The sequence below is a fragment of the Colias eurytheme genome, chromosome 20 (assembly GCF_061535395.1).
Source record: "Colias eurytheme isolate Ceu_HAF_F1 chromosome 20, ilColEury1 Martin Lab GWU primary, whole genome shotgun sequence".
Classification (NCBI taxonomy): domain Eukaryota; kingdom Metazoa; phylum Arthropoda; class Insecta; order Lepidoptera; family Pieridae; genus Colias; species Colias eurytheme.
Genome location: NC_142999.1, coordinates 1317237 through 1338140, shown reverse-complemented (window position 1 = coordinate 1338140; position 20904 = coordinate 1317237). Strand labels below are relative to the sequence as shown.

General features: G+C 33.8%; 2 protein-coding genes across 2 annotated transcripts in view; both read right to left on the bottom strand.

Moving 5' to 3' along the window:
• The window catches only part of LOC149899471 (neural cell adhesion molecule 1-like), a 152543-nt gene that overhangs the window by 121486 nt on the left and 10153 nt on the right, over nt 1-20904 (bottom strand). The window contains exon 2 of the mRNA XM_090113528.1: nt 16394-16544. Coding sequence (XP_089969654.1) covers nt 16394-16490 — 97 coding nt within the window. The 5' untranslated portion in view covers nt 16491-16544. The remainder of the gene's footprint in view (nt 1-16393; nt 16545-20904) is intronic.
• LOC149899472 (uncharacterized) lies at nt 9921-16305 on the bottom strand. Its single transcript, XM_090113686.1, has 2 exons — nt 15830-16305; nt 9921-11891 (listed from the first exon to the last, which is right to left on the bottom strand). Exons 1-2 carry the CDS (start codon nt 15838-15840, stop codon nt 10220-10222), a joined length of 1683 nt encoding a protein of 560 aa, XP_089969812.1. The 5' UTR covers nt 15841-16305; the 3' UTR covers nt 9921-10219.

Here is a 20904-nt window from a genome sequence, read left to right as displayed (position 1 = left end):
TTACCTGAATTTCTAATGTATAAGTGCAGTACGAATTACCTGTCGGTTGTTTTGAACTATTGATTTAATTTTGTTGTAATAACAATTAAAAGTTTGGATAAGTCTCGTGTGCGTGTTTTTTTTTAACGAATTACCACTTCTGATTCTAACACTATAATATACTTATTGCAATAACAAATAATAATAAATCTTAAATTATAATAATAGATCTTAAATTATTATGTACTATTGTAGAATTGCCTTTATACAATATCGTCAGCGACACGACAAATCGTATCGATATCGTGTCGTTTTAATATTCGCTTTACGCCCTATGGGGAGAGCGTTATATTTGAAGCTTCATTCAATTTAGACTTCATCAGAAATTGGCCTATTTATCCTCTAATATAACTTTATATTGAATTAATTTATAAGTTCTAAAGTGAAACTCCTTTATTTGATTATTAATTACTGCTGTTTCAAAGATGTTTGACATTCCTACATATTTGATGATAAAGCCGAGTTTAGTATTTATAAATTTAATATTTTAACGGATTTTAAACGCGATTTATTCATTACTAGCTGTACTCCGCGATTTTACCCGCTCCTGTTAGTCTTAGCGTGATGATATAATATAGCCTATAACCTTCCTCGATAAATGGTCTAACAACGTAAGAATTTTTCAAATTGGTCTAGTAGTTCCTAGGATTAGCGCATTCAAACAAACACTTCAGCTTTAATATTAGTATAGAATAGATTATAGATAGATTTTGAATTTCACTTCGCTTGATATTTTCGTCTATTATTGGTTGCGTCTGTTTGCAAATACTTAGGTACCTACCTCAGTGGCTCAATATGGTTTCCACTGAAAATCTGCAGAGAATCTAAGTAAGTAGGTACTTCGTGCTTACATTTGTATATCACTGAATGGATTTCCTCGTAAATATAGGTTAGTCCTAACTCGGTTATATGTACAAATTCTATTTCATAGCAACTTTTCTACTTTCGTTGTATCTATTTGATAAAAATGAATCGCAAAATGTGCTGGTAAGAGAATAACTCGAGAACGGCTGAAACGATTTCGTTAATTCTTTTTTTATAATATTCCTTAAATACGAGGATGGTTCTTATGGAGAGAAAACGCATGTACCACGGCCACGGGCGATACCGGAGGGACCCCTCAAAACTATTTTCTTTCTAATAAAGCCGCACTCAAACAGATTGATCCATATGTGAATGCCACAAACAGTTTGAACCGAGCCTAAAAGTTAAAACTAAACCAAAACACTGGACTAAAATTTAACCGAGCGACTCTACAATAGTTTCAAATTAAGGTGTAATGGCCGTAAGCGGTTCGAGTAAATATTTAAACATTTTACAACGTAAAAACGTGTGTACTAATGGTCCAGGCGGGAATTAGGGATAGCTCACGGGCCGTCGGCCATTTTGTGTTGAATTTATACCGCAGTTAATGTATTAGCGGTGGATGTATACAAAGATAGAACGTATTTGAAGTCCGCAAACAGATTTATTTACCCATAAAAGGTATGAGGAAGTTTGAGTGTGTAAAGTTATGTTCTATTAAGTGTAGCTCTAACTAAATCTACTAGCCGTACTATTTACTTCGTTGAAATGTGTTTTATTTACTACCTACTGTAAGTAATAGAAATCATAACAACAATCACAATATGCAGATTTCACTCAGCGTTGTAGACGTCCCTTCTCGTTGTCGCTAGAAGTGAAGTTATAAGTTCATTGTAAATGAAGCATAATTGTGGCATAATGTTGAATTAGAAGAAATTTAATTGTTCAAGCGGGATCATGGTTGTCCGGCCGAGCGTCTAGGCGTTGCCACGGCATGGCTAAAAGACGTGGAATCGAATCCCACATCGTGATCGATTTTTAGTAACCTTTAAAATTTCTCAGTTATTTCTTTTTTTTAACATATAATTATTTGAATTATTAATCCTATAACAAACATACGCACAATGAATACCCGTAGAGTTACTAACAATTCATTTTTCAGTATTTATTTGTTAATACAGCAGTATTTATAAGTTTATTTAAGTAACTTACTATATAGTAGAAACAAACCGCACATAAAACTTTGCGAAATGAAAGAGAGGACGTATATCGTATGCGATAAAACAAAAATTACGTTTATTTTAAAGGAAAGTGTGCGCGATTTCGTCTGCTTTATTCTAAGTAAAATGTCATAAAACAGCACGGCTAGGGCTGGCTCACAGCTGGAAATTACTCTCTAGTAGTTAGTTAGTAGTTAGTATTAGTTAGTGTCTCTACAAACTAACAGAAAATCAATGTAGTCAAGATAAAAGTTTTTTTTTTTAAATGTTAATACTAATATAGTATTATAATATTATCTGTGCTTGTAGATTAAATAGACTAGAAAATTCACAAATACTGAGCGACTTTAAGAAGAAATTTACTGTAGCTTAATTTTAAAGTTACATTTAACTTAAAAAGGATTTACTTTTACAAAATAAATCTTAATACTATTATAAAGGCGAAAGTTTGTAAGGATGTATGGATGTATGGAATATGGATGTATGGATGTATGGATGTATGGATGTTTGTTACTCTTTCACGTAAAAACTACTGAACCGATTACAATGAAATTTAGCACACATATAGAGGGTAACTTGGATTAACACATAGGATAGGTTTTATCCCGGAAATCCCACGGGAACGGGAACTATGCGGGTTTTCCTTTGAAAACGCGGGCGAAGCCGCGAGCGGAAATCTAGTTTAAGATAAATAGATTACATATTATACGGCTGATTAAAGATCAAATATTAACTTTTTTTACATAATTTATATATTTTACGCTATTGTTCGTCTACGTACCTATATTTATACTGCTCTATATTCTAACTAACTTTAGTCCTAACTGTAGTAGTTTAATTATTTTCACCCGCGTAGAAAAAGGAATACCCGCATAGTTCCTGTTCCTTGGAATTTCCGGGATAAAAACTATCGTTTGTCGGGTCTCAAACTATATTTTTACCAAATTTCATAAAAATCGGTACAGCAATTTAGGCAACAAATTGAGAAAAACGGAGAGACAGAGTTATTTTGGCATTTATAATATTAGTAGAGATTTACCAGACCATATCGGAGAGCGCCAAATTTTGCCTGCATGCGAATTGCAAAGCTATGAAAAGGTATTTTTTTTTGTAATTTCTCGAAAGTGACAGCCCTACACGAGACGCTAGTATTAAGATTATATTACGAGTGTGGAACACCTCCCATAAGTCACGTCCGTATTTGCATTTCAAATAAACAGATATGAAAATGAAGAGATTTTAAATTTTTTAACGTACGTATCATCTTTTATTGCCTCTTAGTTTTATTGCTTTCTTTCTTGGTACTATTGCTTTGATGATAAGCTACGAAAATTGTGATTTAGTTATAATTTTAGTGGATTACTACGGTACTAATACGATGAAGGCCTTATTATTGCGAGAGCTCGCAAATTAAGGTTCCAAGTACTATTAGTATTTGAGACGAAAACACCCTGTTTTGGTTATAAACTATAATGTTAAAATTTTATTAAGCATAGTGAACACATTATTAAGAAAGCTGATTTTGTAAAAAAAAATACGGAAGCGTCCACTCAAACATCACACACATACATACACATACATACATAATTTCTATAATTTCCTACAGGGCGTAAATCGACTTAGATCCACCACATAGCCAAATACGTGTTAGAAGACACTCCAAACTTTTAAATTCTGGAACATCATAACAATGTTTGGAAATTCATTGTAACATAATTCAATCACAAGCCATACATAAACATAAACGAATACATAAACGAATTTAATTATACGCTTTCGGTATTTTTCCAATTATATCAACTCATAGGTGTCAATAGACGTTTATTTGTAAAGCCTTATACACTGCTATAAATTATTGGTAGAGGTGAGGTCGTTAACCCAACCAAAATAGAGAGAATAATTTTATTGTACGGTCGGGGCTCGGTAATAAGACTTCCGTGGAGGGACAAAGACGCCTCCGTAGCTTTGCTTGCTGCGAAAGAGTTTGCTGCCGATTATAGCAAGATAGCATTCATTATTTAGGATTGGATAGTGGTTTAGCAAATTGTATAATTTACAGACATGGTGATGCAGTATATGTGGTATAGATTAGTGTCTAACTATTATTAGTAGTTAACTATTATTTAGATATGAGTGACAAGAATGAAGAATGAAGTAACATCCCCTGTCTTGTGGAGTATCAGGGGCATATGCATCTGTTTCACTGATTTCACAATTTTCTCTAGGGATAAGTAAGTACAATACAATCGTAACCACCGAATAATTCAAAAAATAAATATGCTTTGATGCCAATTTTATATTGTATTAGAGTATAAGAAAAATCAACAGGATCGACAAAAACGGATAACATTGACCTTTACCCTTTGTAAAGGTTTAAAGCCTAAAGCCTAAAGAAAAAAGTTTATAGGTCTATAGTCTACAGTTTCGTAGCGAAGTCTTTAAAAAAACTAGTGTAATGTTTCTAGACAATCCATACTAATATTATAAATGCGAAAGTAACTCTGTCTGTCTGTCTGTTACACAATCACGCCTTAACTACTGAACCAATTTGCATGAAATTTGGTATAGAGATATTTTGATACCCGAGAAAGGACATAGGCTACTTTTTACCCCGCGAAATAGGATAGGTTTTATCCCGGAAATCCCACGGGAACGGGAACTATGCGGGTTTTTCTTTGAATGCGCGGGCGAAGCTGCGGGTGTAAAGTTAGTACAAAATAAATGATAGTTCAATTGACAACTTTATATATCATAGTGACCGTGTAAATACTAAATAGTGACAATGTATGCTTTGTTTATTATAAAACTAGCTTACTACCCGCGTCTTCGCCCGCTTTGTCTAATAAATTATCTACTTAAATGAATCACAATATCTATTAAAAAAAACCGCATCAAAATCCATTGGGTAGTTGTAAAGTTTTAAGTATACAAAGGGACAGAGAAAACGACTTTGTTTAATACAATGTAGTGAAGATATGTTCTATATGACTCAATTAACCTTACAACAATTCCCATCGAAATTCTCTTCCGACAATGTGAAGTCCATGTCCCCTAGGCAGATGCATTATAGATCTGTTTCACTGATCGATTTTCTTTAGGGACAAGTAGGTGATCAGCCTTCTGTGTCCTACCAGACCAAGACATTTTTTTTTTCTTCGTCTCCACCGGGAATCGAGCCCAATCAGACAATGAGACCACTATTAAATTAATATACTTTTGACGCATATGAGCGTGGAACATTATATTATCATATTGTCTTCTTTGAATCTTCTATCGTGTATTTTTATATAAATCACTGGAATTACATTTTAACCAAAGATTAACACCCTTTTCATAAGCCTTTTATAGATACACTCTATTAATGAGTTCACGGAAAGAAGATGCTTTGAAACTTCACCGAACATGTAGATAGCCAATAAATATGTTATTATATATCAATTTTATATTTAACTCAGTATTATATTCTTACCAATTGAGCTATCAGGTTTCTTGCTACCTCTTCTGTTCAGGAATTCACTCAACTATTAGAAGATTCACAAGAAATAGCTACAAAAGACCTCCTGGAAACAGATCGATTTTATGTCACACTAACGACACGCCCCGACTTCACTCGAAAAGTTTATCCATCTACAACTTGGCTTTTGGTAAAAATAATATATGATTTAAAGCTTAATTTAAAGTATAATGTACGGAAATACGGTCGTGAAATAAGTATCACATTCCGTGCAGTAGTTTTTTGGGTTCGGTTTACAAACAGACAGAAAACAGATGGTAACACTTAAAAAACTATTTGTTTACCCACCTACGTTTTTATTGCTTTAGAAAACATTTCTCTTATAATTTTTCTCCTATTTCAATAAAACAATAAACAGTTCATATATTTTTCAGTCCCAGAAATACTATTGAACAGTTTTCGCATACTATCTTCAATGCAGGTGACCTGAAACAACATTCACAACCCATGGCATTCAATCCGGATACAATTGACAAAACTAGCCTAGCTGTTACCCGTGGCTTCGATCACTTATATTACTCTCTAGCGTCCTCACTACATAATACGTGCAGATACAAAAATAATACCTTAAAATCACTCTGTTATGACGTGAAAGAACAAACAATCAAACATACTTTCGCATTTGTGTTAGATATATAGAAATACTAGCGGTCCGCCCCGGCTTCGCCCGTGGTACATATTTACGTTTTCTCTACATAAAAACCATCCTCGTACTTCAAGGAATATAATAAAAAAAGAATTATCGAAATCGGTTCAGCCGTTCTCGAGTTATGCGCTTACCAACACATTTTGCGATTCATTTTTATATATAAGATTACTGAGATTATGATACGCAAAATGTACAGATACGATAACATCTCACAAAATATTTGTCCATAAAATGCCGCTTAAAAATATACAACTGTTGACATTTACCGTTCAACTTGATTGAATATTCGTGCTTCGCAAATTTGATCGGAGAGGCGAAATACGCTTAGAAAGATCCCCGACTGGCTTTTAGCCCCAAACTTCCTTCCACACTGAAAAATGAACTAGGATTTTTGAAGTGAGCACCCTAAGTCGCTTCTGATCTGCATAGATATAGAACTCGGCTGGATACGATAAATACGCGGTATATTTTTCAAGCGAAATTGAAAACGCATGAAAGTCAGGATAAAGGTTACGTTAAAAAAGCCTTTGACTAGCCATAACAATATCGGATTTCATAATTAAATTAAAATCTGACAGTAACAAGTAAGACATTGAATGCAATATAAATATAATATGAAACTGTGATATGAAACATAGAATAGACGGGTTTAAGGAAGAAAGATGAAAGGTTTCAGTTTTTTATAATAGTAAAGTAAGAATTTGCACATTATAAAAGCTATATTTTCTCTAACAACATTTATTAAATAAAACATCACCCTAAGCGTCTTTAATTCAATAATAAAAAATCTAAATAATTCCCAAATCAAATTACAAAAACAAATTTTAACAAAACACATAGAACTTTCCAGAATCTCTCTGTAACATGTAAATGGACTCGATAAAGCTACATCGATTTAAAACTTGCAAAAAACTTACTCGCAAGGTCGTCTATTACTATTCACAGCGGAGTGTTTTTTATTTGAATATTTTTCTAATAATCCACCGTTCGTATAAGCATTGGAACGCATTGGAATATATTGGAACACATTGGAACACATTGCTTACCGATTCTGCGGGTATTTACCAGATTTTTGTGGAATACAACGTTCTATTTGTGTTTCTGTTCGATGTTAGGGGTAAAGAGATATATAATGCGCTACAATTTCCTTTCAAATAATAGAAAAATATTAACTTTTAAGAAATTTTCGACACAGTAGCAATTTGATTAATGAACCTAATTTAATGCACTACCTCCTGAGCGGGTTTAATTCCAACTACTAAAAAAGTAATATGGTATTATTTATTATTTATTTATTTATTCTTTATTGTACATTAGGTTTTATTTTATAATATCTTAATTGATTTAAATGTACAAATGGCGGCCTTATGGCTCTAAGCCATCTCTGCAATATGGTATTCACTAATTAATAATTATCTATTCATACATCTACGATATGAGATATGAGGTTAAAAAAGACCGTGTGTGCCGAGCCGAGTATACGTGTCAGAAGTGAAACTTCTTTGGCAAGATTCAAAGATACTAAAATCGTCAACTTACTCCATGACGTGACAGTATTGCCATGATGCGACCACTTTCACTGTTTCACTTCAATAATAAGTTATTCCTAGATATCATATCTATATAATGCAGGTGCGGTCCCTATGTAAAGCATTCTCAGTATTTGCTGATTACGTCATGTAGTACGGGTTCTGAAGCAAATTGACTTAACCATTAAATTCTTCGATATGCATAGTGCATAGCAATGGAGCATTGGCTAATGTTCCATAGCTATGTTAGTTACTTAGTTAGTTAGTTGAAATATACTTTTAGCATAATAAAAGCAATAGTAGATTTATTTTTAAAACGAACTTCAGATTTCTTTATTTCATTGAACGTTGAAAGAATTGCTCTCTATTGGATTAGGACAAGAAGAAAAGGTAACACTACTTTTATCAATATTTAAAAATATGTTTTCTTAAATTTTTATTCTAAGTCCTATAGAAAGCAGAAGATATAAAAGACATAGTATTACATCATAAAATATATTTAGAAACAACGTAAACACTATTTTATCCTAATAATTCGATCACATACATTTTTACAACATATATGATTCATGGAAACATTTTTATACGTTCCTGACCATTCCGTGTACAAAACAGTTGGTGGGCTGCTTTATTTCGGTAATACTAATTCAATAAAAGTTATGCGAGGGTGTATTTATTAGATTGCCGCGTAAAACCCTTCTGGTATATTTCTTTTTTCAGGTAAATTTCTTTTGGCAGGTTCTTCATATGAGTTATAAGGCAGGATGTGCTCACGACAAACGACGACCACGGTAAAGTTGCAAGTAATAAAACATTTGTAATTTTCAATACTTGCCGCAGCTTCGCCCTTGTTCCCGTGGATTTATTTGTGTTAGGCGGCCTTATCGCTACAAGCGATCTCAACCAGACAAGCTAGTTAATGACTTTTTAATAAATACTAAAGAGAAATATTTGCGTTTTATTTATCATGACTCTTATTATTTCCCTATACCTATAAGGAAAGACACTTCTTGAGACATACGCACACGATTGAAATAAAATTGCATAACGACTTGATATTAAATAAAATTTTAGTTCAGCATTGCGCATACAAGATAATAATCCAGATTCAGTTTACGGCACCGGTATGACCACGTAAGTCGATAAGCGTCCATTGTTTATTATTGCATGAAATAGTAAATTCATAAAACTCGATTCCACCTTTATCTTGCACAATTTATTGAGCCGAATAAAGCAGGCTATCCCAATACGGGGACTACGCTCGAATCCCGAGTGATTTCACACCTCATTTGCTGCGAAAAAAGATTTTTCGTTCCGCCGTTTTAAACGGATAATAGGTTAGGTTAGGTCAGTTTCTCCCCATTGTCCTACTTCTATATATTTTACGAGACGGTCCGTCAAATGCTTTTTTATCGGCAGCTACGTCTGGTTATAAAATTTGGGCTTTTGTCGAACTACTTTATGCTAAATTAATTTCTGACACGATGCTTATAAAGGTAAAAATCAAAAACTAGAATTGTATGTCTTCTTGCGTTACAGGTAGCTCAAGCTGATTTGATCATATCATACCTACTAGTTGGCTTCCCCGGCTTCTTCCGTGATACATATTATAGCCTATAGCACTCAGGAATCACGTCCACATCCAAAGTTGAAATCATTTTGAAATCGGTCCTGTTCCTGAGATCAGCGTGTCCATACAAAATATTCAGCTTTATATAGCCACTATAGAAGTATAGATTGCTAGGTAAGAAATGATCGTTTCTTATGATAAACTTTACACGACTATAAAAATATTCAAGACTTATAAATATTTACCAAACCTCCCGCGGCCACTATCAGAACCGGCAACACAGGGCAATTTCATTTTACAGCTTATTTTATTTTCCATTTGAATACCGTATCTTCATCATAAATCCATAACAATCCATTTCATATAAACTTCAACAATGGCGACGGTTCGTTTCAATAATATTAAATTACCTGAACATTAATTAAGTTTTACTTATTCCTGGCTCGTGATTTAAACCGCGCGTGATTTGAAAAGCAATTAAACTGAAGGAAAACAAAACATAAGTTCATTAAAATCAATTAATTTCTACAACAACATGTGACTTCTATGAGAATTATGATCGTTACTTAATTATATTGACCGACCCGCGAAGGCGCAAAAAAAACCGAAATTTACTTATTAATAATTTATTGTAAAAAATTACATTATAAATTATTCCTAACTTAAACTACGTCCCTCCGGTTCAATGTTGGAACCAAGAGTGCTCGTCGTCCACGGCGGAGCAACTACAGCGTCGCGGTGGCGATGATTGCCGCAACACTCTCAGGAATCGCAGGTGTGCGCGATGTCGCAATTGCTAACAGGTGCAAGTCCTTCTTGGGTGGCCCCATGCATCCTCTAATGGTTAAGGCGTGTATATACAGTACATAACACCTCCCTCCTGAAGTTCAGCGATTATTGGCGGGCAAGGCTCGTTAATATCGCTGAAATTTCACACTCCGCCGATTGATGTTCTATTTCTTCTTTTTGATTACCATGAACACTCGTAGTTTTTGGTTTTGATGTACGCACTCTCCGTACGACGTACCATGTCACTAGGGCAACTGCACTCGTTATTAATATAACATATATCGGTATGATGGAAGGCTGCATATAGAGAATCTCGTATCCGTTGTTAGTACTGATAGGCATTTCCATTGATATAGCTCTGTTACTAGCGTGTAATTTATCCAAATTTATCGAATTCAACTTCAGAACTTCTTCATCTGTATTATATTGGCTGGAATCTGGCAGGTTTGCAATTTTCATTATCTGTCCTTTGATATGGTCTTCTCTATTGACTATCTTGAAAGCCTCCGTTTGAAGAATGCAGTTTTTGGGTATTGTGGCTAAGTAGCTTCCTTTAATGACGTCATATTGATCTTGCGAGCATGATAGGTGAATTTTTGATGGCTTGGGGAAACTGATGACGTAGTGGGCGTCGTCTAATTTTTCTAGTGCGGGTGCTCCGAGTTCCACAGGCGTGAAGAGACAAGATGCGACGACTCGTTGCGTGGTAATAAGGTGATACACGCAGTCATTTTTGGATCGATGATGGTTCAGCTTGTCCTCACATAGATACCCTAGGCCAGACTTCGGGCATTCTGCCTCCATGTACATAAAATCCTCGTCGTGAATTGCCACAAAAGGATAGGGTGGTATTAGGACTTTACTATCTTTATTAGGAACTATGGATAATTTAAATAATTCAAAGGTAGCAGGAAGGACAACCGGGAACATAAAAACTATAACTATATTTCTATTACTATAATAATAGCCTAGTTTAACTAAATCAAAATATTCTCTATAATTAACTTGAGGGATTTGATCTTTGCCATAAAATTTGTTTAACTTATTTAACATTTCTTTTATCGAATTTGAATTGAACATAAGATGATGCGTACTTTTCGCACGAATAAAACCTAATAAATTTTCTAATCTATGTAATTCCTCAGATATATCATCAATGTTATCTGATAAAATTGCTACGCGTTGAATTAAATCGATGTATATAGTAATGTTTAAATTATTTTCCTTTAAATCATTTATAGCTATTTCAATTTTTTCCTGATTTTTAATTAAGTTGTTTAAAATGTCAGATTGTTGGTTTATCCAATCTTTACTGAGGCTTATATGATTATTCATTTCTGTGACCAATCTATTTTCATTATTTTGTAATAATTTAATTGCGGTATCATATTTAATTGCATCCGTATAGTCTAGGTTACCAGAAATACTTTTTATTACTGAACCTAAACCATCTATGAGACCTCTCTTTTTGCGATTGGGTTCAAAAGTTTCTAACTGATTTGATAATTTAATAATCTTATAATGCAGGTGTTCGATATGTGAATTATAAAGCGAAAATAATCTATCGTGCAAATTAGGTGTTAATGAATTTAATTGATCCTTTACTATGGTTATACTATCGCGAATATCTTTTAAATTAATAATTTGCAAAAATGAATGATAATGAGTGACAATTCTTGCAGTTCCAATATTAAATGGTAGTATACCGGGTCCATCATCCAAGCTACTCAGGGTGGGATCCTCCGCTTGAATCAGGCACAGGATCAGAGGAAGGATTCTGTAACAATTTAGGTACCCTCTTAAGCCTAAATTTAGCAACAGCACCATATTTCTTCTTAGTATAGATATGAATAGGTAAATCAGCCGGTACATCTGTTATAGGGATATCTAGAATTGGGTTCTCCGCGTCAGTATGAACTGTGACGGTGTCGGAATTTGCTTTAAGAGTATCTGATTTCGAATGTGCAGTAATCTTAATTGAATTGGAATGACCACTAATTGTATCTGAACTTCTTTTTATTAATGAAGGTTTAGTCTCTATTGGATTAACCGCTAAAGAATCTGTTTCCTCATTATTAATTTGAACTCGCGATAAAGCATCGGCGTTACAGTTTTGTTTTCCCTGCTTATAAATTACGGTGTAATCGTATTCGCTAAGTTTGAGCCTCCAACGTGTGAGACGGGAATTAGGTTCCTTTAAATTCATGACCCATTGAAGGGGCCTATGATCAGTTATAATTTTAAACTTTCGACCAAAAAGATAAGGGCGGAAATATTTCGTTGCCCAGACAATTGCTAGTAGCTCCTTTTCAATCGTACTATAATTAATTTCGCTACTATTAAGTGTACGTGAAGCGTACGCAATTGGTTTATCGGAACCAACGGGGCCTTGAGAGAGTACAGCACCGATAGCTAAATTCGACGCGTCAGTTGTAAGAATAAATTCTTTATTGAAATCAGGATACTGAAGAATTGGATCGTTCATTAATAATGTTTTACACCTATTGAAACATTCAATGTAATCTTTAGAAAATGTTATCTTTGAACCCTTTTTTAAGCATTGTGTCATGGGTTTCGTGATTTTAGCGAAATCTGGTATGAATTTCCTATAATAACCTAATAGACCTAGAAATCGTTTAATGTCGGTTGGAGTTTTCGGAAGAGGATACTTTTGGATGGCAGATATCTTATCTGGGTTAGGCTTTATCCCATCTTTGCTAATAATGTGACCTAGATACGCGGTTTCGAGTTTAAGAAATTCCGATTTATCCATCTGTATTTTGAAGTTGGATTCGCGCAATCTCTGAAATACCTTTCCAAGATTAACGATATGCTCCTGTAAAGAAGTGCTAAACACTATTATATCATCTAGGTAAACTAGACAAATAGAATTTTGCAAATCTCTCAGTACATTATCCATTACTCTTTGAAAAGTAGATGGACTATTCTTTAGACCCATGGGCATTCTTAAGAATTCAAAATGACCATGTTCTACACTAAAAGCAGTTTTTGGAATGTCAGCCGGGTTCATTTCCACTTGATAAAACCCACTTGCTAAATCTAGCGTTGTGAAGTATTGACAGTTACCCAATTTACGTAAGACATCTGTAATATTAGGAATCGGATATTTTTCATCCAAAGTTTTCTCATTTAACTTTCTAAAATCAACAACTAAACGCCATTTAACTTTACCGGATGCATCTGCCTTTTTAGGTACTACCCAAATAGGAGAGCTCCATGCTGAATCTGATGGTCTAATAATACCCTGTTCTAACATTTTACTTATCTGATTCTGTACTTCCTGCCTATGAATAAATGGATAGCGATAACTTTTCGTATAAACCGGTATTTCATCCTTAGTTCTAATAGAATGTTTAATTTTATTCGCAAATGTTAAGTTTTCTCCTTCTATATAAAAAACATCCGCATACTGTGTACATAATGACTCTAAATTTAAACGTTCCTCATTATTTAAGTGATCGGTACGCAAGCGAGATAATACCTGTTTCACACGGTCGGACGAACGTTTGGTGCGCGTGCACTCGTTATTATAAACCTCGGCACATACCGGTCGATCCATTGAAAAAATTACATCATTACGGGTTGGATTAGAAATTTCCACGATAGCGCGATTGCTTTTCGCCTTCGTTAAACATTCAGAAATATGACAATTACATATAATTTGTTCCGGTATAATAGCGTCTCCATTCTCAACATCTACGGGTAATCTAACTAATTTACTACTTCCTGCGGGTATGACGTCCTCATAAAGATTAGCGTTCCGTGAGTCATATACTAATAACCGATTCGTAGCATTGCAAGTATTTAAAGTTTTAGTTTTATAATTAATGGATGCTTCCCATTTATCTAACAAATCTGAACCTATTAAGCCGTCGAAATAATTGTGAAATTTATAAACGAAAAATGTGATATCGTCAGGGTCATTAAATTCAGGAAAACTAGGTAATGTTATAGAATAATTATTACGTGTTACAGCATGAACATTACTTACTTCAAAGGGATCATAATTAAGAGTAACGTCAGGAAAATATCTCTGTACTGCATCGGGGCTAAGAAAAGATTGGTTAGCTCCAGTATCAATTAACAATTTAAGTGGAGGATTATGAATTTGAATATAAGGAAGTTGACGTTGCGTGTGTAGATTTAATTCTATTTTGGTTTTTCTAATTTTTGGTGGATTCGGAAAATCCTGATCGTGTTCTGAACGTACGTCACACGTTTCATCAGAATTTTCAGGTGCGTCTGTCTGTTCGTAATGTACATAAGGTTCATATTCCGTACAGTAATATTCATTATTATAATAATCATCTTCATAAGGATATAAATCGGTACAGTAATAATATTCGTCATCTATATATTCATTATGATTCATCTCCCTAGTCTTAAAATAATTACTCGGGGGTGGATTACCAAATTTTGACCAATCATGAGCGCGTGCAAAAGGTGTCGGTGGTAAAGTCTTTGTCACGTAATGGCTAACGCCACTCATAGGATGCGGTTTCGGTTGCGCGGGATATTTAGGCTGTAATCTGAACGTATTGCTCTGCGGGTTATAGTTAGGGGGTGCAGCGCGGAAAATTTGCATAGTACGAGTGGGACGTGCTGGTCCGTATGGTTGAATAAAATTTGATGGCTTAAATTGCGGTCTAAACGAATGTATTTCACTAAAATCATTATGTCTATAAAACGGTTCATGCGAGTATGGCATTCTAAAAGGTACGTGGGGTTTCCTATCAAAAGTTTCATTACGTTGTTGAAGGTATAAAGTGCTTTGTTCTTCATTAACGTATTCTAATGCCCTTTCAATGGTTGCGGGGCGCATGCAACGTATGCGTGAGCCTAACGGATCTCTTAAACCACGTAGGAAAGCCTGTAGTGTTAATTTTTGATACAGGTCCCTTTTTGCCTCACGAGTAGTAACGACTGTTTCATGTAATGCTATATACGTCATTATGGTACTAAAAAGATGCTGACATCTTTCGTAGAACTCTTGAGGAGAGCTACGACCTTGCGTTAATAAGGCTAAATCGTTATAAAGGGCGGTCTCATCTCTATGGTCAGAAAAGTTATTAACTAATACGCTTCTAATACCGTGCCAAGTAGTAGGTATACCATTTGCATTAATAACTCGGGCTGCGGGCCCAGTAACTTTATTTAAAATACCATTACATAACGCGGCAGTTTTTAAAGTATTTCCGGGATCTTTATCTATAAATTCCTCAGCTAATTGGTCACTTAAATGTATAAATCTTGTTAAAACGTTAACATTACCATCAAATTCTGGCAAAAGCCTAAGTGCATTAAAAATTTTATCCAAATCTGACATTTTAAATATCTGTATTACCTATATAAAATGTATTAAATTTAATTAAATTTATTTACTTCGTTAAACTAATATAAAAAAATTAATAATCTTTACCTAATATATTTGAATTATAAAATGAATTAATTAGTAAAATTCGAAAATTAATCAATTCGTAATTAATTAATATTTAAATTTATTAATCTTTTATCAACCTAATATCTATATATTTGAATTTTACAAATTGATTTTGTAAAATTCTACAATTAATTCTCGATGAATTAATATATTTTAAGCCTACGCACTACAGTTCCTCGGTTCCCGTGAATGGGTAATCTAGGAAAACTTACAATCTAGGAGTGGCAAGACACTAAGAGAATTAGTGTACTTACAGGATTTTCATTTCGGCCTTTCCTGCAGTATCAATGTTTGGATACCCTTCGCGTTGCGGCGGCCAATGGTGTAGGTTCTGGATCCCCGTCGTCGTCCCTCCGATGGAATAGCGATACTCGATGCTTGTAGTTTCGCGTTCCGAGAGACGGCTCTCAAGGATTATCCTACCGACTGCGCCAATTATATTGACCGGCCCGCGAAGGCGCAAAAAAAACCGAAATTTACTTATTAATAATTTATTGTAAAAAATTACATTATAAATTATTCCTAACTTAAACTACGTCCCTCCGGTTCAATGTTGGAACCAAGAGTGCTCGTCGTCCACGGCGGAGCAACTACAGCGTCGCGGTGGCGATGATTGCCGCAACACTCTCAGGAATCGCAGGTGTGCGCGATGTCGCAATTGCTAACAGGTGCAAGTCCTTCTTGGGTGGCCCCATGCATCCTCTAATGGTTAAGGCGTGTATATACAGTACATAACAACTTTAAAAACAAGTTACATAAATAAAACAATATAAAAATAATTATAATAAACATATTTATTTTCATCAAACATAAAATACCTGAATCTTCATTTGTGAGCGCTCTGGTTCGTAAACAAGAACATTTGAAAGTGAGAAGTAGCAACACCATCAATTTGCCGCCAAAAATATGCGCCATCTTGTTTACATTGGCGCCAAATGTCACTAGTGTCAATCCATGTTATCGAGTTACCTGAAACAAAAAACGGAATTTAATTTAAAAATGATATCATGATAAAAATGTTAAATTTTTGGATGCCAAATGCACATATTTATAGATATTTGCTTTAGCAGTTTTCATTATTTTTATGTATCATGTTGTTTAAAATTGTATTCTTTTATTGTTGTTCAATTAAAATATTTTATAAAAATATGATATTTGAAACACGTATACGAAATGTAAATAAAATTTTATTGGAAGCTACTTTTAAACTATTTAATAAGTTTATATTTTATTGGGTTAGTGTTATAATTTCAATATGTGTAGGTATCTCTACATAGTCTCAGTTCTTAACTTTATTTGTGGTTAAAGAAGTAGTTTTATTTTTCAACAACGTAGTTTAAGATATAGTCATTATAGTATATTCGTCTTTAAAGCAACCTAATATTTACGAGAATATGTATCTATGTTTGTAAATTTAATCTTAAATATATATAAGCGTGATTTCAAGCTTGTTTATAAAAAAAACTTTATCCCTACTTTTGAACATTTAAAAAAAGGTTATTACTTTATTCTTTACTATACTAATTATAACTAACTATAGAGAAATGAACCCTAAGACGAAAATAAACTGTACGTCAGATGGATGCAACACAAAATTTTTATTAAGAAACTTTATTACTCGCCTTACGTTCCAACTAATTACTTAAGTGCTTGTGAACAAAAACGAGTAAACTCGGAGCTAGATTAAAATGAAAACAATCTGCAGAAAAAGCCTTTCCGCGAATTGAGTTATCTAACTAGTAGTACGCTTTTATATTTCACTAGAGAAGCTTTATTTACAAGCGTTTTTGCTTTACACTGTATCTTTTTATGTACACAATACAAAAAACAATATTTAAATTAAAATATTTTTTTAATATCTACATTTAATTATTAAGTTGTCAATTAACGACTTGTTATAATCCCGATTTGCGAAAGACGACAAATGATAATATTATTATTATAACGCTACGTATATCTCGTAGGCTGGCTACGGAATAGAGCTACGACGTAGGCGTAGCGCTACAACCTTGTGATACGGGAAATCTGTATTACGTTATATTACTGATTGTGTGTAAGATACTTTGCTATTTCGTTTGCGTAAACATCATTTAAAGTAATAAGAGCTTATTGTAAAACCAAACATTACAATTACATAATAGATATTATATTCAAAGAAATGCGCCCTTTTTTTTCACAAAATTGAGAAAATAATTATTTCCATCCGTTACTATAAGCTAAGTGTATAAGTGATACATCATCATCATTCATCACTTATCACATATGAAGTTTTAAAAGAAGGTTTATCAACAAACTAGCCCAGACTTATCTCACGAAAATTACCCACTAATCCCTTAACCCACCAGTTAATAAAATATATTTCACAGAAAAAAAATAAATATAAATTTTGACACGTGCTAAAAATTTTCAACGCAACAGTAACGTTAAAATTTTATCTCGCGCCGCACATTAAAAATAATAGTGTAGTCATGAATTTTTGCGTCCGCCGGGTATCGCACGAACACGCGCGGCAAATATATGTTAATGCGGACTATCACGGACTGACAGAGGCCGTTATTTGCATTGTATTGAATCGAGGTGGGCTGGGTTTGGCCATAGTGCTGGCGGATTGCATTGGATAATATATTTTTATGAAAATTATTGTAAGATTAATTAGGTTTCATAATATAATATACGAAAGTAATTTATACGCTAAGAGTTTTTTGAAGTCAAACTTCTTTATCGGGGTTGGAAAAAAATTTAGTGTAACATTTTTTTCGTTACGCGCCATCTTTTTCTTATCCCTACCACGCGTGATTCGACGTATTTCTGTAAAGTTGCATATATAGTAAACTAGCGGTCCGCCCCGGCTTCGCCCGTGGTACATATTTACGTTTTCTCTGGATAAGAACCATCCTCGTACTTCAAGGAATATAATAAAAAAAGAATTATCGAAATCGGTTCAGCCGTTCTCAAGTTATGCGCTTACCAACACATTTTGGGATTCATTTTTATATTATAAAGATTATTTTTTGAAAAATAAGGTCATAAAGAAGTTTCACTTCTTACGTGTGTTACAATATTTTAGTCACCAAGTCAAAATTAAAAAACGTAACATAATTTCATTCTAATTATTCTCTACTTTAAGCATATAAACTTAATAACAGTATCTAAGTATTTAAATATCACTTTAAATTGATATTTATAAAAATCAATAATTTAATTGAACACGTATATTCAACGCTTTACGCGAAATATTATATGTATAAAAAATATCATAACAGATTTTCCTAGTAATTCCGCTAACAATGATCGACGTAATATGCAAAACATTAATGAACATAATATATCTTATTTTAATCAATCCGGCTTCACTTGGATTAACCCGAAAGAATTTAAGCCTAAGAATTTAAGTTAAATAATTTTCAAGATCTGATCATTATTTCCGAAGACTAAGACAAACATATAAAATTAAGAAACCCTTTACAATTTTAGATGCTCACATAGTATGCTCTTTTTGACTTTTTTGCAAGATTCTCGAAGTTATTATTCTAATCCTAGACAAGGCATATTAAAACAAAATTCATTAAAATCCGTACTTCAGTTATAAGTGGTGAAACTAACACGACTCTCTTTTATACACGAACTAGCTTTCCGCCCGCGGCTTCGCCCGCGTTTTCAAAGAAAAACCCGCATAGTTCCCGTTCCCGTTTCCCGGATTTCCGGGATAAAACCTATCCCATGTGTTAATCCAAATTACCCTCTATATGTGTGCTTAATTTCATTCTAATCAACACAACAGTACAGTTAGTAACAAACACACACATACACATCCTCACAAACTTTCGCATTTATAATATTAGTAGGATATAGAATGTAGATGATAGTATACATATGAACCATATAACTTATATAGCAGAGTCGAGCTTATTAAAGCTCCAATGAGAAGCTAGTAAGTATCGTAATCTATCAACTGTCACACAGCTACATATTGCAGGATAAAAACAATAGGACAGACATGATTTCTCGTCATTTAGAATGGCCAGGGGGATACACTATAGACATGGATTACCCCTGGATTAAAACCCCGTCTGGGTTGAAGTATTACAATAAGAATGTATTAAAAACCCCGTCTGGTAGTTGTAGTAAAGTATTTTATTTACAGATCTTCGGTATTATACTTTATTTTTAGATAATACCTACTAGGTTATTTCTGTAAAAAATAACACATCTTTTAATATTCATCTTTAAAAATAAACAAGGATTAATAAAACAGAACTTTTAAAAGAGCGTGTGTGCTGAGCACACGTGTCAGAAGTGAAACTTCTTTGGCAAGATTCATTGATAACAAGATGGTCGAATTACTCCATGACGTGACGGTATTGCCATGAAATTGAAATGTTACTCTCAACGCGCCTAAACAAGTTTCACTTTAAAACTTTATTGCTTTTATCAAATAAATATATGTATAACAAAAACACAAAACTATTTAGTACTAGCGGTCCGCCCCGGCTTCGCCCGTGGTACTTACGTTTTCTCTACATAAAAACCATCCTCGTACTTCAAGGAATATAATAAAAAAAGAATTATCGAAATCGGTTCAGCCGTTCTCGAGTTATGCGCTTACCAACACATTTTGCGATTCATTTTTATATATAAGACTAGTGGTCCGCCCCGGCTTCGCCCGTGGTACATATTTACGTTTTCTCTACATAAGAACCATCCTCGTACTTCAAGGAATATAATAAAAAAAGAATTATCGAAATCGGTTCAGCCGTTCTCGAGTTATGCGCTTACCAACACATTTTGCGATTCATTTTTATATACCTATAAGATTTAAACAGTAGAGCTCAAATATTAACTCGATAATGACTCAATCGACAACAAACTAAAAATGTATTCAACACTATTATAAATGTATTAAAACATTAACCAATACCAATCGCAAACCAATTAACAAAATAACCGATTGTTTGAAGCCTGCAGCCTGCTTATACGATATATGTTAATATTCGCTATCACGCGCTGACAGCGACTCGCTATTTGCATCGTATTGAATACTGAGGAAGCAATGTGGGGTGAGAGTGTGAGCGGGAACTCAAACTCAAACTCAGACATTATATTATTTTATTTATGATATACAATTCCACTAACCGCCACACAGATGTATACAGATAGATACGAAATAACTTTGAAGACAACTTTCAAAGTTATAAGCTTGCTTTACCTCAATAATAATAAGATGTAAATTAAATTAGTCTTAACATGGATCACATCATATCATGAGCATATATATCAGCTACAAACAGGCCGCCTGTGAAGGTTCACGCCTTTTCTATAGAGATCAATG